Source organism: Capra hircus, chromosome 4 (genome assembly GCF_001704415.2).
Source record: "Capra hircus breed San Clemente chromosome 4, ASM170441v1, whole genome shotgun sequence".
Lineage (NCBI taxonomy): Eukaryota > Metazoa > Chordata > Mammalia > Artiodactyla > Bovidae > Capra > Capra hircus.
Genome location: NC_030811.1, coordinates 5,167,515 through 5,185,403, shown reverse-complemented (window position 1 = coordinate 5,185,403; position 17,889 = coordinate 5,167,515). Strand labels below are relative to the sequence as shown.

The following is a 17,889-nucleotide window of genomic DNA, read 5'->3' as shown; positions in this document are numbered from 1 at the left end:
TCAAGTCTCCATTTTCACGTGATACCTGCATTATTCTGCAAATCCAGAAAACAGGGCAGACATGTTTGCTATGTGTCAGGTGCTTTATATATATTATCATTAAATTCTAATAAGCAACTGATGTAGTTTTATGGATGAAGAAATCAAGAGACTTTACAACCTAACTTGCTTGGTGTCCACGTACAGGAATCAAAGAATAGGGCTTTGAAGCCAAACAACTGCACTACAGAAATGTTCATGTGAATTTATAATAATCTTTCCTAGTATCAATTAATTATACTACAGATATATACAAATGATACTAAATAGGGTTCTTAGAAGTCATTTTGATAAAATGTGGTGTAGTATTTAGAAGATATGTGAAAAAAATCATTGTTGGCATGTACTCTACGTATTTTATTCCTCATGAAGAATAAAGAACATTTATCTACTTACTAATGAAACTTTTTTAATAGGTTCTAAGACAAAGTATCAGCATGAAGGTTTAACTCATAAGTAATCAAGAACAGACAATTATAACTACTAGGGTAATTTCTTTTAATGAATTATCATTATATATATATCCAGTAGTATTTTAAATTTTAGTTAAAAGTTGGATATGAAATAATTTATCAAGAATTGAATCTTCATTTGGATGATATGATTTACCGACCTATCTTTTAATAGCAAAACTGCCCCCTGCCCCCTAAATGCCAACAGTGCTTCTTACTAAAAGGTTTACATTTAGAAACCAGAAATTTAAGAAAGAGAAGAAAGGAAAGAAGCGAGGGAGGGCAGAGAGGAGGGGAGGAGAAAGAGCGAGGGGAGGGATTGCTTACTTGTAATTAATTGTTAACAAAACTACAATCCTCTACAGCTCACCACTGGAGGCCTGGTTTGCTCTCACAAGAATACATTATGAAACTGATATGTTAATTCGAAACACTTCATTTAAAATGCTATTGCAATACAGCAGCATATTATAAAATTCTAAGGTTCTTAATAAACTACTTAAATTGATGAAAATAAGAAATTAAGTTCACAACATAATGGCCAAGTGGTTATGATCTAATGAAGTATTATTTTTGAAAACCTCCTCTGCTGAAGAAATTTCACCTTCTGTATGAGACTCTCTCAGTAGCTGTCAGTCTTCAAACCTGTGTAAATCCCTAAGCCTCCACACTTATATGTCAGCAACAAAAAAATGGTGGAAAGATAAAATGAAAAAATTCTTATAAATTTATCAAAGTACATTTAGAAGTACTTAAGTTTTCTTTATGAAGCTTTCTTTAAACATTTAATACTTCAATCAAATGTGTCTAAAAACATTTCACAGGAGATTCAATAGAAACTTCCAGTACTACCATGAAAGCAATTAGCACATGAGCACCTGAAGCAGATCACAGTCATGTGTTTTTGTTAAATATTTTCTCATAAAGTAATACAAAAAGAGAACCTTGTTCAACATCAAAACATCAGTGTATCAATAAGCCTTGAATCATCAAGTGAAGCCCGTTTCCTATACAACTAAAACACAGCCGACAAGCTGCTTGAGATCAGCAGCAACTTGTGAGGCGGTGATGAGATGGTGGCAGCTAACTAGAAAGGAGAATATGACCAGAACTGAAACAGAACATAGCAGAAGCAGTAACAAATATGAAGACATGGCTCATATAAACTGGGATGAACCAGGAAGAAAAATATACATGTACTTGCTCTCTCATACACATACCCATACCATTTTGGAACGTAAGTCAACAGAAAAATAATCATAATGTTTTCTCAGTTGGAGCAGAAGACTCTAAGGAGAGTTATCAGTAAAATTTAATAGGAATATTTATAATGTAAAATCCTTAAAGGGTGTAAATTTCTGAAAGAAAATTAGAGATTCAAATTTTCATTGCAAAAGTCTTTTCAGAGCCAGAACTACACAATTAGTATATGCTATTCAAAAAAGGAAAGGAAAATAAACTAAAAACTAACTAAGGAGGAAGAGAACTAGTTTGAAAAGAAAAATCTTTCTTGGTTGAAGAGAAAATAAGTACCAAGTAAAATACTTAGAGAAAGGCATGTATAGAGTGTTTGCATTTACTGTGTATGCCTTTGCCATAGAGAAATATGTAAATTTCATGTGGCAACTCCTTTGCCTCTGGTATAAACTGCTGCCTTTTGAAAATAAAATATATATGAATTTTAAATAGAGGAGACTAATTTCACATTAAAGTAAAATTCGATTTAACCTTTCTACTTTTCTTTATCATTACAAAAATTAGATGACCAGATATTATCCCTATAAAAAGTTAAACTTTAAATCACTAAAAGCAATCTAGATCATGAGACTTAAAACTCCAAACTACTACTGTGACTGAACACTTTGCACTGTTTAGTATCTTGCTATTTTCTAAAAATACTTCAGAAAGTAGGAATTTTGTAGAACACACGATTCTTAGCGACAGCATCTTCACTTTGCCTTGCAGTTTCACTCAAGTCTCACTGAAAAATATCTGAAATGCACCCATAAAGGATAGAGCCCACAAAACTTTACAGAATAATCGTGGAACTCTCTTCACTTCCTGAAGATCAACAGTATAATCCTAAATTTTTTGTGTATGAAACCATAAAACAAATACATCTGAGGGGAAAAATGTTACACTATATCCAAAACTTTACTTTTTTAAAGCTCTATTGTCCCTACAGCATAGAACCAAAAAAATTTTTAGTGGTTTCTAATAGGTTGCATTTAAATTCCGAAAAGATCACTTAAAGCTCAATAAATTAGTCTTCATTAATAGTATTTTTTTAAAGTGGCCAAAGCACATACATCAACATTACATCTGAGTTCCACCTAAAGACAGAAGAAAATTGCCCTCGAAACCAAAGCTACACATACACCGTTTTACTTTATAGAATTGCTCCAGCATCTTTTTTTGTCAGAATCATTAAAATCACCATACCTGTCTGGACCGAGGTCTACCAGGAGAAAACTTCCTTTTGGTAATAGCTGGTTTGCCCATGCCAATTTTGGGGGTGACTGAGATGTACGTGGTTGGCAGGATGTTTGCAACAGAGGCGTTGGGAGTGGAAGGGTAACTGTGCAGCATGTCATGGGAAGGCAAGTCGGAAGAAAGTGCTGGAGAGGAAGACACGTGAGCCTTGCTTGTGTCCGCTGCTGAGGAAGACGATGACTCGGTCTCAGAGGATAGTTTCACAAATCTGCCCTCTTGGCATAAGCCATCTTTCACTTGACTCTCAACTGCAGGAGCCGCTTCCAAGTCCATAAATGCAGAAGGCTCAGGGTTTTCTCTCTGTTCCCTTTCTACAGCCAAATGTTCTGTAGAACATAAAGAAGTGCTTTCCCCATCTGGGGACACTAAGGTTTCCAGTGGGAGAATGACAGACTCAATGGTGACTTCGGGAGGCCGAGACTCTTCCGGCGACGCCACCACATTCGGCTCCTCCACTGACTGCACTTCCTCCTGCAGCACAACCAGCTGGGGAGGGAGGGCGTCAGCGCGCTCGGTCACTTCCATGCTGTTCTCACTTGGCCTGTCACAGGTACATGCCACTTTCGGACACATCTCCACTGCTTCACCATCAACTTCACGAGAAATCTGATTTTCCGATTCAGGATCCATTTTATCTTGGGATGATTCTAGAAAATTTGGAATATCTATTATGTTAATGTACATATGAATTTTAAAATTCCTAACTATGAGTAGGTATAAAACATCAATGCCTTAAATGTCTGTAGCTCTATGGTTTAAAAGTAACAGGCTTGGATGGGAAAAAAGATGGGGTAGGGAGGGCTTCCAAAACATTACTTTTGGTTAAAATCACGCCTTAAAATCAGATGGTATTCATCAAGAAAGGCAATTATTAAGTTTAGTGTCAATACACACCAGGGTTTATGGATTAGAATAAGTCACAGATCAAACCAGAAAACCTACAAAAACACTGCCTTAATAGGATCCCCAGAGTTCAAGGTAATTTCTGGTAGGAATATTAAAACAGAATTAATTTCCAATATACCAATTATACATATATAATGTTTTACAGTTTGAGCACTTACAAAGGATTTAGAATTCTGTAAGTAAAATTACATTCGTTTTATAGCTAGGAAAATGAGGCTCAGTGATATTACACAGTATGTCCAAGTTTGAAGAGCAAAGATTAGTCTAAAAAGGATCTGCAATAAGCAGACACAAGATCTAACAAAGCTTCTGTAGACCGAAATGAGTAACGACCACAGACAGAAAAGACTTTGCTTAGCTATACTTGCTAACATAATCAACATTTTCTTTTTGGCAAGGGAGGGGTGGGGGATATAATTCTTGTTCTTCCTCATCATCTATATAACCAAAGAGACTTATCTTAACAAATCAATGAACAAAACTAGACATCAGAAGTATCTAAAGTTACTAATCGGTAAATTTTAAATCAGGGTACTAAGTGTGTTAAAACTTTAACCCAGTATACTTAGGAGTAAGGTCAGAGGTTCAACTGACATGAGCCCCAAGTGGCTCTGTTAAGTGAGAGCACTGACGAAAACCAGCACTTCTTTCAAAAGCCATCAAGGTTAATCTCTAAGGCACATTAATAAGGATGCTAATTTCCTTGTTCACCATTTACCATGGAAATTGAAATTCTTAATGTTTGAAATTTTAGTGATGAAACCTCACTTCTCATTCCTGCTTTATTAAAAGACTACAGCTGAAAAGAAAACAGCAAATAACAGATCTGATTATACTGAAATTTTTAAACATAAAAGTGCTTCAAAAATATTTTAAAAGCGATAAAAAATTTTAAAACGGAAAATACACATAAATGAAGTAAACATTTATAGGTTTAAAACCAAAAGTCCCACCATCTGAATGACTCCAGTGAAACACACTGATCTTAGTGCTATCTGGAATGCCTAAACTACGTGCTACCAGGAGGCTAAGAACCTCAAGTCTCACCAGTGAAGGGAGACACACGGAACATGAGCATGCTCTTTCTCCTTTGAGCTAGGCAGGAAGGGTTAAGAGCATAAACATGCCCTACTTCTGCTTTAGAAATTCACTTCCAACTGTTTATAAAAAGGATCACTGAACCACAGATCTAACTACCAAAATGTGAACACTGCAACAGCAATCAATTCTCTGGTGCTGAACAGTTCTCTAGTTTGGGAAAATGAACGGAGAAGACAAGGACTTAAATCTGCACAGTGACCATACAGGTGTAACGATGTGAATCAGCTCGGACAACATGAATGGGCTGCTTACCAGAAACGAGAAGTCCACGCATGTCACAACTTTCTGGTGGATTACTCCTCTGCTGCTCTCCGGGATGGATGTGAACTGCTGTGAATAACACATTTGTGGGATCTCCAGAAAGGAGTCAAAATTTCTGTACTTCTCTAACACTGCTTTCTCAACGCTATTTTCAGTAAGATATTTATCCTACTGACAAATACCAATTTCAAATTTAAGCATAAAACATCTTGCTACTACTATTCATTTGAAGAAGGATATGAAAATGAAACAAGGAATCTGGTTGCATATTATAAGACTATTATAGTTTTGTCTTATTTTTCTTCACTTTCCCTTTTTATGAAGTATAACTTTCAATGAGAATTGTTAAATATAAATTTAACCTCAAAAAATCTCAAGAAGTTTTTATGTATCAACTCAACTTATATAACATACAGTATCACATACAACCCCACGGACTTTGAGGGGAGACCAAGATGAAATTTAATAAGTGGTTTTTCCCCAACCTGATCTCTCATTAATTCCAGATCCTCAGGTACAATAATAGCTATTACCAATATTGCAACAACCATAACTGAAATATCCTTGAAATAACTGAAATAATCCTCAAAAGGACTGCTTAGACAATCTGAAACAATGAATCTTTCATTATCTCAGCATGCAACATCTCACAATCAGCAACAGCTCTAGTTAGTAATCATGTAACTAAAGAAATTGCTTCTTAATGAGAATCACTTGATCCCTAAACAAGGCATATATTTAAGCCTAGGTTACAGCTAACTATAATATATACATGCCCTTTCCCTGATTAACTAATAAATTATAAAAATTTAATGAAGTTTATTTTACTTAAAAAGGCACCTCTCTGAATAATTTAATACATGAGGATGTCTTGGCAAAATTTTATTTAGGGTACGAAAGTTTCAGTATACGTCCACATATTCACTCTATACACACATTTTCTTCAGAGAACAGACTATACATCCATCACCAAAAACATCCTTACCGTCTGGAGCAACTCCAGGTGCGGGCTCCTGACCAGCAACATCTTTATTAACTGCTTGCTCCAGAAATACCATGTGGTCTTCAGGGCCTTCAACTTCCATTTCACTGTTATAATCTTAACAAAAAATTATTCATCCTTTACCTTAGAATGAGCTTTTCTGTTTTTGCTAAGTCAACAATCATTCCCTTGTTCTAATGGGAGTAAATTATCACTAAAAATGCCATGAATTCTTCAGATTTTTCTACTTTGAACCAAATACATAATCTTATTTTTTCTAATATGGAAAATATAACACATTAAAAAGCTTAACTCACATTTTACTATTTTAAAAGGACATCACACAACTGTATACTGATGGAATACTAGAAAGAAAATGTTGGTAATCAAGATATGTCTACTTCTAAACCCCTTGCAGATGATGAATTAGAACTTTTATAGACGCTGGCCACTCATGATGATGAAAATGGAAACCAATCTGATTAGCAAGTCTGTTCCCTTTACAATCTCAGAGTCTTGTTATTACATTTATAATCAATGGTATACTAGTAAAACCACATGAAATTTGTTTGGAGTAAAATAAAACTAGAGCATGAAGTACAAATTAGGTCATACAGCCAAACAATACGGAACTTCCACTTACTGGCCCAAAAAACAGGAGAGTACACTAGTCTTGTAATTAAAATCTAAGGTGAATAGTTGTAAAAAAGCTAGATTAGATGTGAGCCATGAGATTCAGAGATAACCAGGAACACCTGTACAGAAACTGGAGTCCCTCACTGTTACTGAGGTGATACGCTGGTGGCTGCCTGGCACATCGTCACAGAAAACAAAATGTCTCACAGGTACCTGCAGGGAGCTCAGCCATCTCCACCTCTTCACCTGGCTGCAAGGGGTCCATCTCAGCCGCCACGTGTTTGCAATACAGACAGATGTACTCTTCTCGGAGCTGAGGGTCCGGTTCATGATCTGCTGGTTTGTCACATTCTAAGTGAACCCATCTGCGATGATAAATATATTTAAATAAAATGCTCCAATTTAAAGTTTAATTAATATTTAAGGAAAAGAGATAAGGACTGAGAAACTGGATACAGCGAGGGCTCAGGTGACAGAAGAGAGGTTAGAGGGTTAGCAATCGAAGGTTCTAGAAGAGGGGCTGTCATTTTTGGATGTCACCAAAGGTGTTGACTTAAAAAAAAATTTTTTTCAAACTATTTTCTCTTTATTTTCCTCCTCCCAATGCTTGCTTCTGGTCTTATTTTTTTGCCCACTTACATCATCATGTCTTTCAGACTCATACAAAACATATTTAATTCCATCTACAATAGCAATCAGTACTAAAAGGATTACTGGAATGACAAAAGCTTGGATTTCAAAATATACGGCAGAGCAGATGACTATGTGAATAGAAGAACACACAAATACTCCAGCAGAGTAACTATCTTCTTACCTTTTGCACATATTACAATGAAGCATGTCTTTCTGCAATTCTGGATGGTAGCACTTCCCACAGAAAGGACACAAGTTCTCCTGCTGCTGGTAACAACTGTCACACACCAGGCAATTGTGGTGCCACTGAGAACTAGAGCGTGTGCCACACTCTACACAGATTCTGCAATTCTAAACACCAGGAAAAATGAAAACAAAAACAGTTTGTTCTGCATGTGTACTGCAGTTCTGGTGTACATCTTTTTAAAAAAACCAATGAAACATTTGTAGATCATATATTAAACTTTAATTTTTATGACACTAAATTTAGGGTATATGTTTTTGAAAAAGCTGCTTGTTTTGAATATCTGGTATCATTCAATTTACACTAAAACTTCCTGGAAAGTGTAAGTAGGGGATAGAGACATCCAAGAAAACATAAACGGGGGAGGAAGAAAACCAAAAACATGGCAATCCAAACTTCAAAAAAAGAAACACGATCCAGAATCAGGAAGCAGCTTGTGTTGAGTAAGTCCTGCTCAACTCCCTACTGTGAAAGCAAAATGGCCCTGCTAGGGAATTCCGTTGGTTTATGTGTAGCTCAGAAACTAAAAAGAAGAATTTGCGCTAAGGAAACAATGATGATCCACTCCAAATGATCAGGTGTCTGAAATTATGGAAATAATCACTCAACACGAAAATCCAATACGACTGCTCATATTTTCAGAACAGAGAGTGGCACCATCCTTAGCAAAGAACTACTGATGGCAGGCCTGGCAGAGGCCTGTGACACCTCCTTCTGGGCCTGTGAGCGAAGTGGCCTTAACATCCAGGGTACAAGGCTCATAAACTATGGGATGCTCACTACTCAACCCCAACTTTGCAATCTAAATCACCAATAAAAAGGAACTTACTTTCTGAGCTGCCGTTATCTTTTAATATAAAAGAGATGTTCACTAAAAAAGAGAAACTAGCATGAACCACAGATCTGCTAAAGTCTGTATACAGGTTATACAGTGGATGTGCTCATACACATAGATGCCAAAACCCTAAAATGTTAGAAAACAAACTCCAATAGCAAATTAAGAAAATAATAAAACCATGCCAAATGGAGTTTTAAAAAAATGCAAAGATGGTTAAATATTAGGAAAAAAACTAATAAAATTTAACATATTATTAGGTCTGAGAAGATAAATTATTTCACTAGATGCTGAAAAGGCCTTTGCAAAAAAAATGAAAATCCATTCCTAATTAAAAAAAAAAAAACTTTGCAGACAATAAAAAAGCGTGGGTATTTCCTTAATATGAGATACACACAAATTTCAACTCAAAAGCTAGCATTTTATTTCTAACTGGGGAATCCTAGAGACATTCCCACTAAGGTCAGAAAGGAAGCAAGGATGCCTACTATCTCCACCATTTAACATGGTTCTGAATCAATGTAAACACTGAAACAAATGAAAACAGAGGCAAAAGGAAGAGAAGAACCAACAGTACTTGTAGATGACAGCATACGTGAAATCCTAGAGAATCTATTTTAAATGTAATAAAAGAATTTAACAAAATAGCAAGATTAAAATAAGCAATAAAATTCACAAGCACAAACAATAACCAGTTAAGAGACATAATGAATGGCAAAGTCCAATTTATAACATCAACAAAAGAGAGAAAATGTTTAAGAAGAAACTTAAGAGAACTCTCAGATGGTTCAAGCTGGATTTAGAAAAGGCAGAGGAACCAGTGATTAAATTGCCAAGGTCCGTTTGATCACTGGAGAATTCCAGAAAAACATCTGTTTTATTGACTACGCTAAAGCCTTTGACTGTGTGGATCGCAACAAACTGTGGAACATTCTTCAAGAGATGGGAATAACAGACCACCTGACCTGCTTCCTGAGAAACCTGCATATGGGTCAGGAAGCAACCGTTAGAACCGGTCACAGAACAACGGACTGGTTCCAAATCGGGAAAGGAGTGTGTCAAGGCTATATACTGTTACCCTGCTTATTTAACTTATATGCAGAGTACATCAGGCTGGAGGAAGCACAAGCTGCAATCAAGACTGCTGGGAGAAGTATCAATAACCTCACATATGCAGATGACACCACCCTCATGACAGAAAGCGAAGAGCAACTAAGAGCCTCTTGATGAAGGAGAAAGAGGAGTGAAAAAGCTGGCTTAAAATTCAACATTCAAAAAGGAAGATCGTGGCACCCGGTTGCATTACTTCATGGCAAATAATGGGGAAACAATGGAAACAGTGAGAGACTATTTTCCTGGGCTCCAAGATCACTGCAGATGGTGACTGCAGCCATGAAATTAAAAGATGCTTACTCCTTGGAAGAAAAGCTATGACCAACCTAGACAGCATATTAAAACGCAGAGACATTACTGTGCCAGCAGAGGTCCATCTAGCCAAGGCTATGGTTTTTCCAGTGGTCATGCATGGATGTGAGAGTTGGACCTAAACCCTAAAGGAAATCAATTCTGAATATTCACTGGAAGGACTGATGCTGAAGCTCCAACACACTGGCTACCTGAGGCGAAGCGAACTCACTGGAAAAGACCCTGATGCTGGGAAAGATTGAGGGCAGGAGGAGAAGGAGACGACAGAGGATGAGATGGCTGGATGGCATCACCAACTCAATGGACATGAGTTTGAGCAAGTTACAGGAGATGGTGAAGGACAGGGAAGCCTGGTGTGCTGCAGGCCATGGCGTCACAAACAGTAAGACATAACTGAGCCACTGAACAAACAACAAAGAAATGTCTAAAACCTATACAAGGAAAATTAGAAAGCATTCCTAGAAGACTTTAAACCAGACTTGAACAAATGCAAAGATATACTGTGTTCTTAGGATGTCTTAACATCAAGATGTCACTATCAACATTACATTTAAAGTAACACTGATAAAAATTCCAGTAAGATTCTTCATGGAGCCTAGAGTTCACATGCTTCCCAGGTGGCTCAGGGGTAAAGAATCTGTCTGCCAAAGCAGGAGATGTGGGTTCCATCCTTGAGTCTGGAAGATCCTCCAGAGGAGGAAATGGCAACCCATTCCCAGTATTCTTGCCCAGAAAAATCCCATGGACAGAAAACCTGGCGGGATACTACAAAAACTGGATTAGAGAGTCGTACGTAAAAAAATAATGCAGAAACTAGAAAAACATATGAACTCTCATATAACCTCAGCATAGGCAAAGTCTTTCTAATTTTAACTAAAAACTCCAAAAGCAATAGAAGACTGATAAATCTGACTACATAAAAATAAACTTTTACATGGCAAAAAAAAAAAACTACCCCACAGGTGAAGTCAAAAGGCAAACTGGAAGAAAATACTTGCATCATACAACACAGATAAAGGCCTTATAACCCAACTATATTAGGAACTCTTAACTGGGGTGGGGTAGGGGTCAAAATCTTCAAGAGTAACACGCAAAACACAAGAGAAGACTACTCATAAAAGGGGGTGAAAATGACCCTTAAGCATAAGAAAATATGGCCAACTTCACTCGAGAGAAATGAAAATTAAACTACATTGAGGTAACATTTTTCACTCATAAGACAGGCAAAAAATCAAAAAGCCAAATAGGACACCCTATTGACAAGAATGTAGAAAAGAACTTCTCTACGCGTGAGTGGCAGCAGCAGGAACTGACGCAAGTCCCATGAAAGGGAATTTGACAATACCAAACAAAATTACATATGCAATTATCCTCCCACCCCAGCCAACAAACCCACTTCTAGTAATTTATTCTAGAGATCTGCTCCCGGCAATTCAAAAACCCATATGCACAAAGTTACTGACTACAGAATCATTCTAATGTAAAATACCAGAAACGACCTAAATATCGAAGCATAGAACACAGGTTGAAAAACTGTGTTTCAAATAAAAAAAAAAAAGGAATGAGGAAGACTTCTATAAACTGAATTGAATTCCAGATAATAAGTAAAAAAAGTAACATGCCAAAGAGCACATATAATAATATGCTGCCTTCAGGGTAGAAAAGGGAAACATGTTTGCTTATCATTAAAAAAAACACACACAGGAAGGACAAACCAAAAGTTTCTGAAACAGTGTTAACATCCTCTGCACTTTTAAACTAAAAAGCCAAGAATGAGAAATTAAAAACACTTCAAGAATAACAGGCAAAGCACAAGGATTCTCACTAGACACTATGAAAGAACAGATATGTAAGCATGAGGGAAGGCAAGGAACTTGGCGGGAGGGATCAGAATTGGGGTACTGGTATAAATTCGTCACTTATAAATGATGTCCATATTTGAGTACACACATACTTTCGTGTGTACTTGTACACATGCACACACGTGTGTGTGTGCAGGCATGCAGTTCCTGCCTCGCTTGCTGAGAGGACACAGCGGCGCACGCCCACAGAGCAGTGCGCACGCCCGGCAGCGCACCTCCACTAAAGGAGCGTGGCCTGTTTACAGAAAGGAGGACTGACGAGTCCAGGGCAGGGAAGGCATGTCTTGCTATGCCCAAATGTAATGAAGTGCTCAAATGAATGGGAGGACATCTAACAAAAACACAGGAGCCAGCTTGAAAAGACCACCAAAGGCAAAAATGGAACAATCTGAGCACAAAACAAATCAGGTACAGTAATCAATTATTGACAACAAGAATTCATGAGTCAGTACTGAGAATATATAAATCATTTTAACATGTGAAAGAAGGGCGGATTCTGGATTACAATAGAATGCAGAGGTTGACAGGTAAACATTTACTTAGAAAAGCATATTTTACAAAAAACAGGTTAAAACACTGCATCAGGCATTGGTTCCTATCATCTTGGAGAAAATTTTGAGGAGCAATAAGCAATAAGCAATAAGATATCTGCAAGGTCAAGTGTCTCCTCACATAACACTTTTTTAGATACAAGAGGGTAAAACCAGTGGAGAAAGCTGACAGCAGCCTGACCAGATGCTCAGAACTCACATTGCCTATAAGGGAGAGGGACGCTCCAGGCGCGTCCAGGGGAGGGCCTGCCAAGGGCACAGACCTGCTCAATCTTCTGGCTAAGAACGACGTCAAAGACAAAAGAAGCAAAGTTCCATTTGTGATTAAAACAAACAAATAATCCAGGCATGTGAGGAAAAACTCTATTATTCAACACTGTCAATATCAGACAGACAAAGGAGGGTTTAAGAACTTTCCAGACTAAAGGAGTCTCAAGAAACATGACAACTAAATGGAACACCTGACCCTAGACTAGATCCTGGAACCTACAGGGAAGAGGCAAATGCTGTGTGGGACACTAAATCAAGTGACAAGTTGAAATATGAAGGGTAGACTAGATTGATGTAAATGTGCGGAGTGGTAATAGTGCAGTGATTATGTAAGAATATCCTCATTATTAAGAAATACACATTTATGTACTTAAGGGTAAAGGGAACATGGTGTGTGTAACTCACCCTTCACATGGTTCAGGGGAAAAAAAAATTAATACACAGAGTGGAGGGGCAGGGAAGAGGTAGAAAGGAGAAAGGCCACGATGACCCTACTGAAATTCCAACAACTAAAGAATCCAGGTAAATAGCAATGGGCATTATTTTTATTTTTCTTGCTTTTAAAGGTTTGAAATTACTCCCAAATAAAGCCTTTTAAAATGCATCATATACCAACACACTGGCATTCTCAAGAGAGAAACAGAAAAGCAAGCTGCGGGACGATGACTGGTATACAAAATCCTGAAAGGAGCATCCCTACCTCAGTTCAAACAGCACACTAGACTGACACTCCCAGGAAGGCACACCTAGCTGCCCCTGTACCTCCAGCCTCCACCAGTGTCTGAATTTGACTCAAGACTATAAACAGATATGAAAGAATTCACCAGTAGAGAAAGGGTATCACTCTTCAAACTGCTCAGAGGATAAGTATTCCTATGAAAAACTCCAGGATAATTGAGCACTTACGTCAAGCAATATGCTGAGCACTTTACAATCATTTCACTAAATCCAACACCCCTTTGAGGGAAGGACTTTAGCTACAGAATGAAACTTGGCTTACGGAAGTCAAATAAATTGCCAGAGATCTTGTATTTACTAAGTGAAATGACTGAGATTTGACTCCACTGCCTAATCTTTTAAATCATTTTATAATACCTACACAGAACAGAAGAAAACACACTGCACTATCTACTCATATTCTCAACAGTATTATAAGTAATTCTGCCATGTGAAAACCAGCAGCAATTACAGAAAACAAATCAGTAAGAGGGCAGCACAAAGGGAAGCCAGAGAACAGCCTCCAGAAACAAACTCGGAATTCTGGACACATTTTCCAAGATAATGAAAACCACGACAAAGAAAATAATGATTTAAAACAGGAAACAGAATTACCTAAATGCTATACTAAAGGTTATTAAAGAGAACGTAAAGAAGGTAAATATGTTTTTAAAAGAGAAAGAAGGTGTATTTATTTAATCAACACTTACTGGACCTAAAAGGAGAATGACAACGGTCAACACAGAAAGAAAAAGTTTCCAGAATAAAAAGAAAAAAGTTGTAATGCAACACTCTGCCACATGAAATTCGTGTCATAGGTGGAAGGCAATAGTCTCTTTCAGGTTTCTAAGAGTCCAGAAAACTTAAGATTTTTTAAAAATAGAGGTGCATAACCATGTCTCCAAAAGACTAGTGGTGAGATGACATTGGAAACTAGAGAGAAGATTCCACCCACCCCTCTCGCCAAAGAAAAAGTGACGTGATCTACAGTCTAGGTTAACTTAAGACAGAAGGCAGAGAGAAAACTTCTGATTTCTTCATTTTCAATGGGAAACAGGAGCAGAAAATGTTATAGTTTCATTTATAACTTAATATTAGTAAAATACAATTCTGAATTACAATCATTGCATGGAATAAAAATAACTGAAAAACAGAAAGCTAAAAGAACACTTGTCTTAAAACAGCCAAGCATTTCAATTACACCCATTAATCTAAGTGCTTGACTATTAAACCCTTCAAAAGGTACACTTAAAATGACACAGAAGGGTCCAATATAACGATGTGAAAAGATCATATTCAACTTGTAAACTAAAACCCTGCACGACCATATTGTCAAGCAAAGCAAAATATCCGGTTCCCTCCTCCCAAAAAGAGGGCATACACAGCATACAGAGTACAGTTTCACACTGATAAAAAAGCAGATTATCATTAACCTGACATACCTGCTTAATCCAGCAGAAAACAGTTTTTTGAAGGAAAAAAAAAATTAAAGGAGAAATTGATAGTGGTCAATTGTAACTACATCTGAATATGCTGTTGAATCAAACAGCCAAAAACAGGGGGGGAAAGCTTCATCTAATTAATAAACACAAATACTACAAGTTTAAAACGTCACCATTGGAAGGCATCCAAATATACGTCATAAAGCTACAGTAGCGAAACTAATTTAGCACAAAGCAGAATCTAATGTTTAAGTACAACCTGAAAAAATAAATGTGCCTAAAGTTAACAGTACAAAAACTTTGAGTGCAGCCAAAGCTATAATCAAAGGTAAATTTATAGTCTGAAGTATCTCTTCCTTAGGAAAGCGAAGGAAGCGATCACGAATTCAACTTCCTATTTCAGAAAAGTAAAAAGAAGAGCGGTGGCGGAGATTAACGGTAAACATACAAACGCATCCGACGCAGCTTTCTTTCTTCAACCCGGAACCGAACCAAACCATGGGACAACCCGCGGAAGCGCCCCGGCCCACAGCCAGGAAGCAACTGCTCCCGGGCTGCAGGAGCCCGAGCCTCCTCCGCCCCGGGGTCGCCCAGGCGACCACACCTGAGAACGGTTACCCGCGGGCTCTGCCCCGCCCTGTTACGCCCCACACCCTAGGACCAGGTGCGCGCCGGCAGGTCCAGGTGCTGGCGCTCCCACGGGGTTGAGCGGGGCGCGGCCCCCCGGCGCCTCCTCCCACCGCCCCACCCAGGCCCCATCCCCGGGAACCTACCGGCAGGATCGCCACCCCTTCCAAGACTCTCCAAGGAGGGACCACCGACACCTACCGCACCACCGTCCAGCACCGCGTCCCCGCAGGCAGCTCCGGGAAGCAGCCCCAGGCTGGCGCCACCTCGAGGCCTGCGAGCCCCACGCGAAAGCGCCTCCTCCAGGAAACCTGCGAGGCCTCGGCTTCCAACGATCACCTCTTATCTCCGCCCCGCCCCCACAAGGCCCCGCCCACCCCGCCCCAGCTCCTGAAGGCCACGCCCCTCCAGCCGGAAGGATGCGGACACCAAGACCCCGAGCGCAAAATCGAGGGCAGAAGTCACAGAAGCGCGTTTCTGTGTTCCTGGGACTAGACTGCGAGGGCGCAGGGAGACCGCAGGTGTATTCTTTGCGGTCTACATGTTTCGTGAAATCCTGACATTTTTCATGGAATTGCTAACTCTAAAAAATACAGGGAATTCCCTGGTGGTCAAGTGGTTGGGGTTCAATCCCTGGTCGGGAACGAGGGTCCCGCAAGATAATCAATCATTCAGTTTTCTAAAATAGTTAATATAAAATGTAACTGCTTCCCTGGTGGCTCAGACGTAAATTCGCCTACAGTGCAAGAGATGCGGGTTCGATCCCTGGGTCAGGAAGGTTCCCTGGAGCAGGGAATAGATGCCCACTCCGGTATTCTTGCCTGGGGAACCCCTGGACAGAGGAGCCTGGCGGGCTGCATAGTGCATGGGGCCACAAAGACTCGGACACGACTGAGCGACTAACACTTGCACTTTCAACTGCACTTAGCATTTGTATTTTTTGTTACGTTAGTCCCAAGTGCTCTCTAAGACGTGTGAAAGATGCAAGATTTTGCACAGTAAGAATGAGGCTGTGGACCGCACAGGGAAGCTGCTCGGGCAGCAGGGAGCAGCACCCGCGGAGCCAGGGGATTCTTCACACATCACCTGACAATAGGAACTGCACACAGCACACGGTAATTTATAAAGAGAAACGCCTGCGTTTTAGAAACAATTGAATTAATACCCCTGTTTACTACAGATTTCAACTGTGCCATTACAGTGCACTTGTGAACTAAAAGGTTTCTTAAGTTCTTGAGTATCACTTTATTCATTACATCTGCCGTGCAAGGAATTGCTGGTTGGCACTTTTGAGGTCTGATTACTCTGAACCAGTAAACCCAGTCCTGGCTTTATCAAACTACTTTTATACAAATACTTATTATACAAAAGGCATTCTCTGTATGAACATTATGAAAGACAAAGAATGCCATTCTATTAAACCACATCTTGGCAATGTAGTTTAAAAAGCAAAATTATTTTAGATTAAATTAATATTTATTTTCTAAGTTAAGCCAGTGTAATTACCATATATCAAAGAACTTTATGCCTAGCTTCATGTCTGCTCTGTGAAATTAAGACTACAATAATAATTTAAAAAAAAAAACTTCAGCCTGAGGGGGTATGTAGAGATGCCCAATGGATCTAGAGAGTCTTTAGTTCTCTAGGGCCCAAACCCTAACATAGATAAAGATCAGACTAATATTCTTTGGCACTCCCCTGGCGGTCCAGGGGTTAAGACTGTGCTCCCTATGTGGTTGGCATGGGTTCAATCCCTCACAGGAGAACTGAGATCCCATGAGCCGAGCCCACAAGCTGCCCCCCTTCATGCCCGGGAAGAGAAGCACTACTCTGTTGCTCAAGTTAGCATGGTAGCACAGGGAGCATAATATATTGGATACAGCACTAAAATGTAATACAAGAAACATGAATTTTAGTCTCTCTTCTACCTCTGCAAATTAGTAACTCAGGCAATTCACTTAATTGCTAGTCCCTCATCAGTTCTAAATTTATTAGTTTACCCTATCGATTTCAAAGGAAGCAAATTAACTATTTTTATGACTGACTCATCCTAGAGAACATTCAAAGAAAAGTCAAGGTAAATAATGTTTGTAAACATATTCCTAACAGAAAATGCAGTTTTATTCAGCTAGTTGGGAATTAAAGGCAAACCTGAGTTATTCTCATCTTCTACTTTCACTTTAAGAATGTGCATATTTTGGCTTCCATGAACAAATAAATCTCAATTTGTTGTTATCTAGTACTACACTAACTGCCCAGTGGGTAGAGCTCTCAGCTAGCCTATAGCATTTAGAGATTCAGAGAGCAGAGCCTCTGTAAGTTCCTCAGGAAGCTTAGCGAAACTCAGGACGCAACGCCTCAAGGTCACAAAGATGCAAAGGCAGCAGAAGAGATGGAACTGGGGAGAATCACT

The 17,889-nt window shown here is 38.9% G+C and overlaps 1 protein-coding gene across 18 annotated transcripts in view; it reads right to left on the bottom strand.

Annotated features, from left to right (window-relative positions):
• The window catches only part of KMT2C (lysine methyltransferase 2C), a 258,254-nt gene that overhangs the window by 92,645 nt on the left and 147,720 nt on the right, over positions 1 to 17,889 (bottom strand). For 15 of the 18 annotated variants that reach the window (XR_001917926.1, XM_018046667.1, XM_018046672.1 and 12 more), the window contains exons 10-14: positions 7,685 to 7,854; positions 7,084 to 7,235; positions 6,238 to 6,351; positions 5,244 to 5,321; positions 2,934 to 3,631 (exon numbers count right to left, since the gene is read on the bottom strand). Coding sequence is in view for 17 of the 18 variants with exons in the window: in XM_018046667.1 (XP_017902156.1) it covers positions 2,934 to 3,631; positions 5,244 to 5,321; positions 6,238 to 6,351; positions 7,084 to 7,235; positions 7,685 to 7,854 (1,212 nt within the window). In the remaining variant the exon portion in view is untranslated. The remainder of the gene's footprint in view (positions 1 to 2,933; positions 3,632 to 5,243; positions 5,322 to 6,237; positions 6,352 to 7,083; positions 7,236 to 7,684; positions 7,855 to 17,889) is intronic. The other 3 variants (XM_018046670.1, XM_018046671.1, XM_018046683.1) reach the window with 1 other exon arrangement.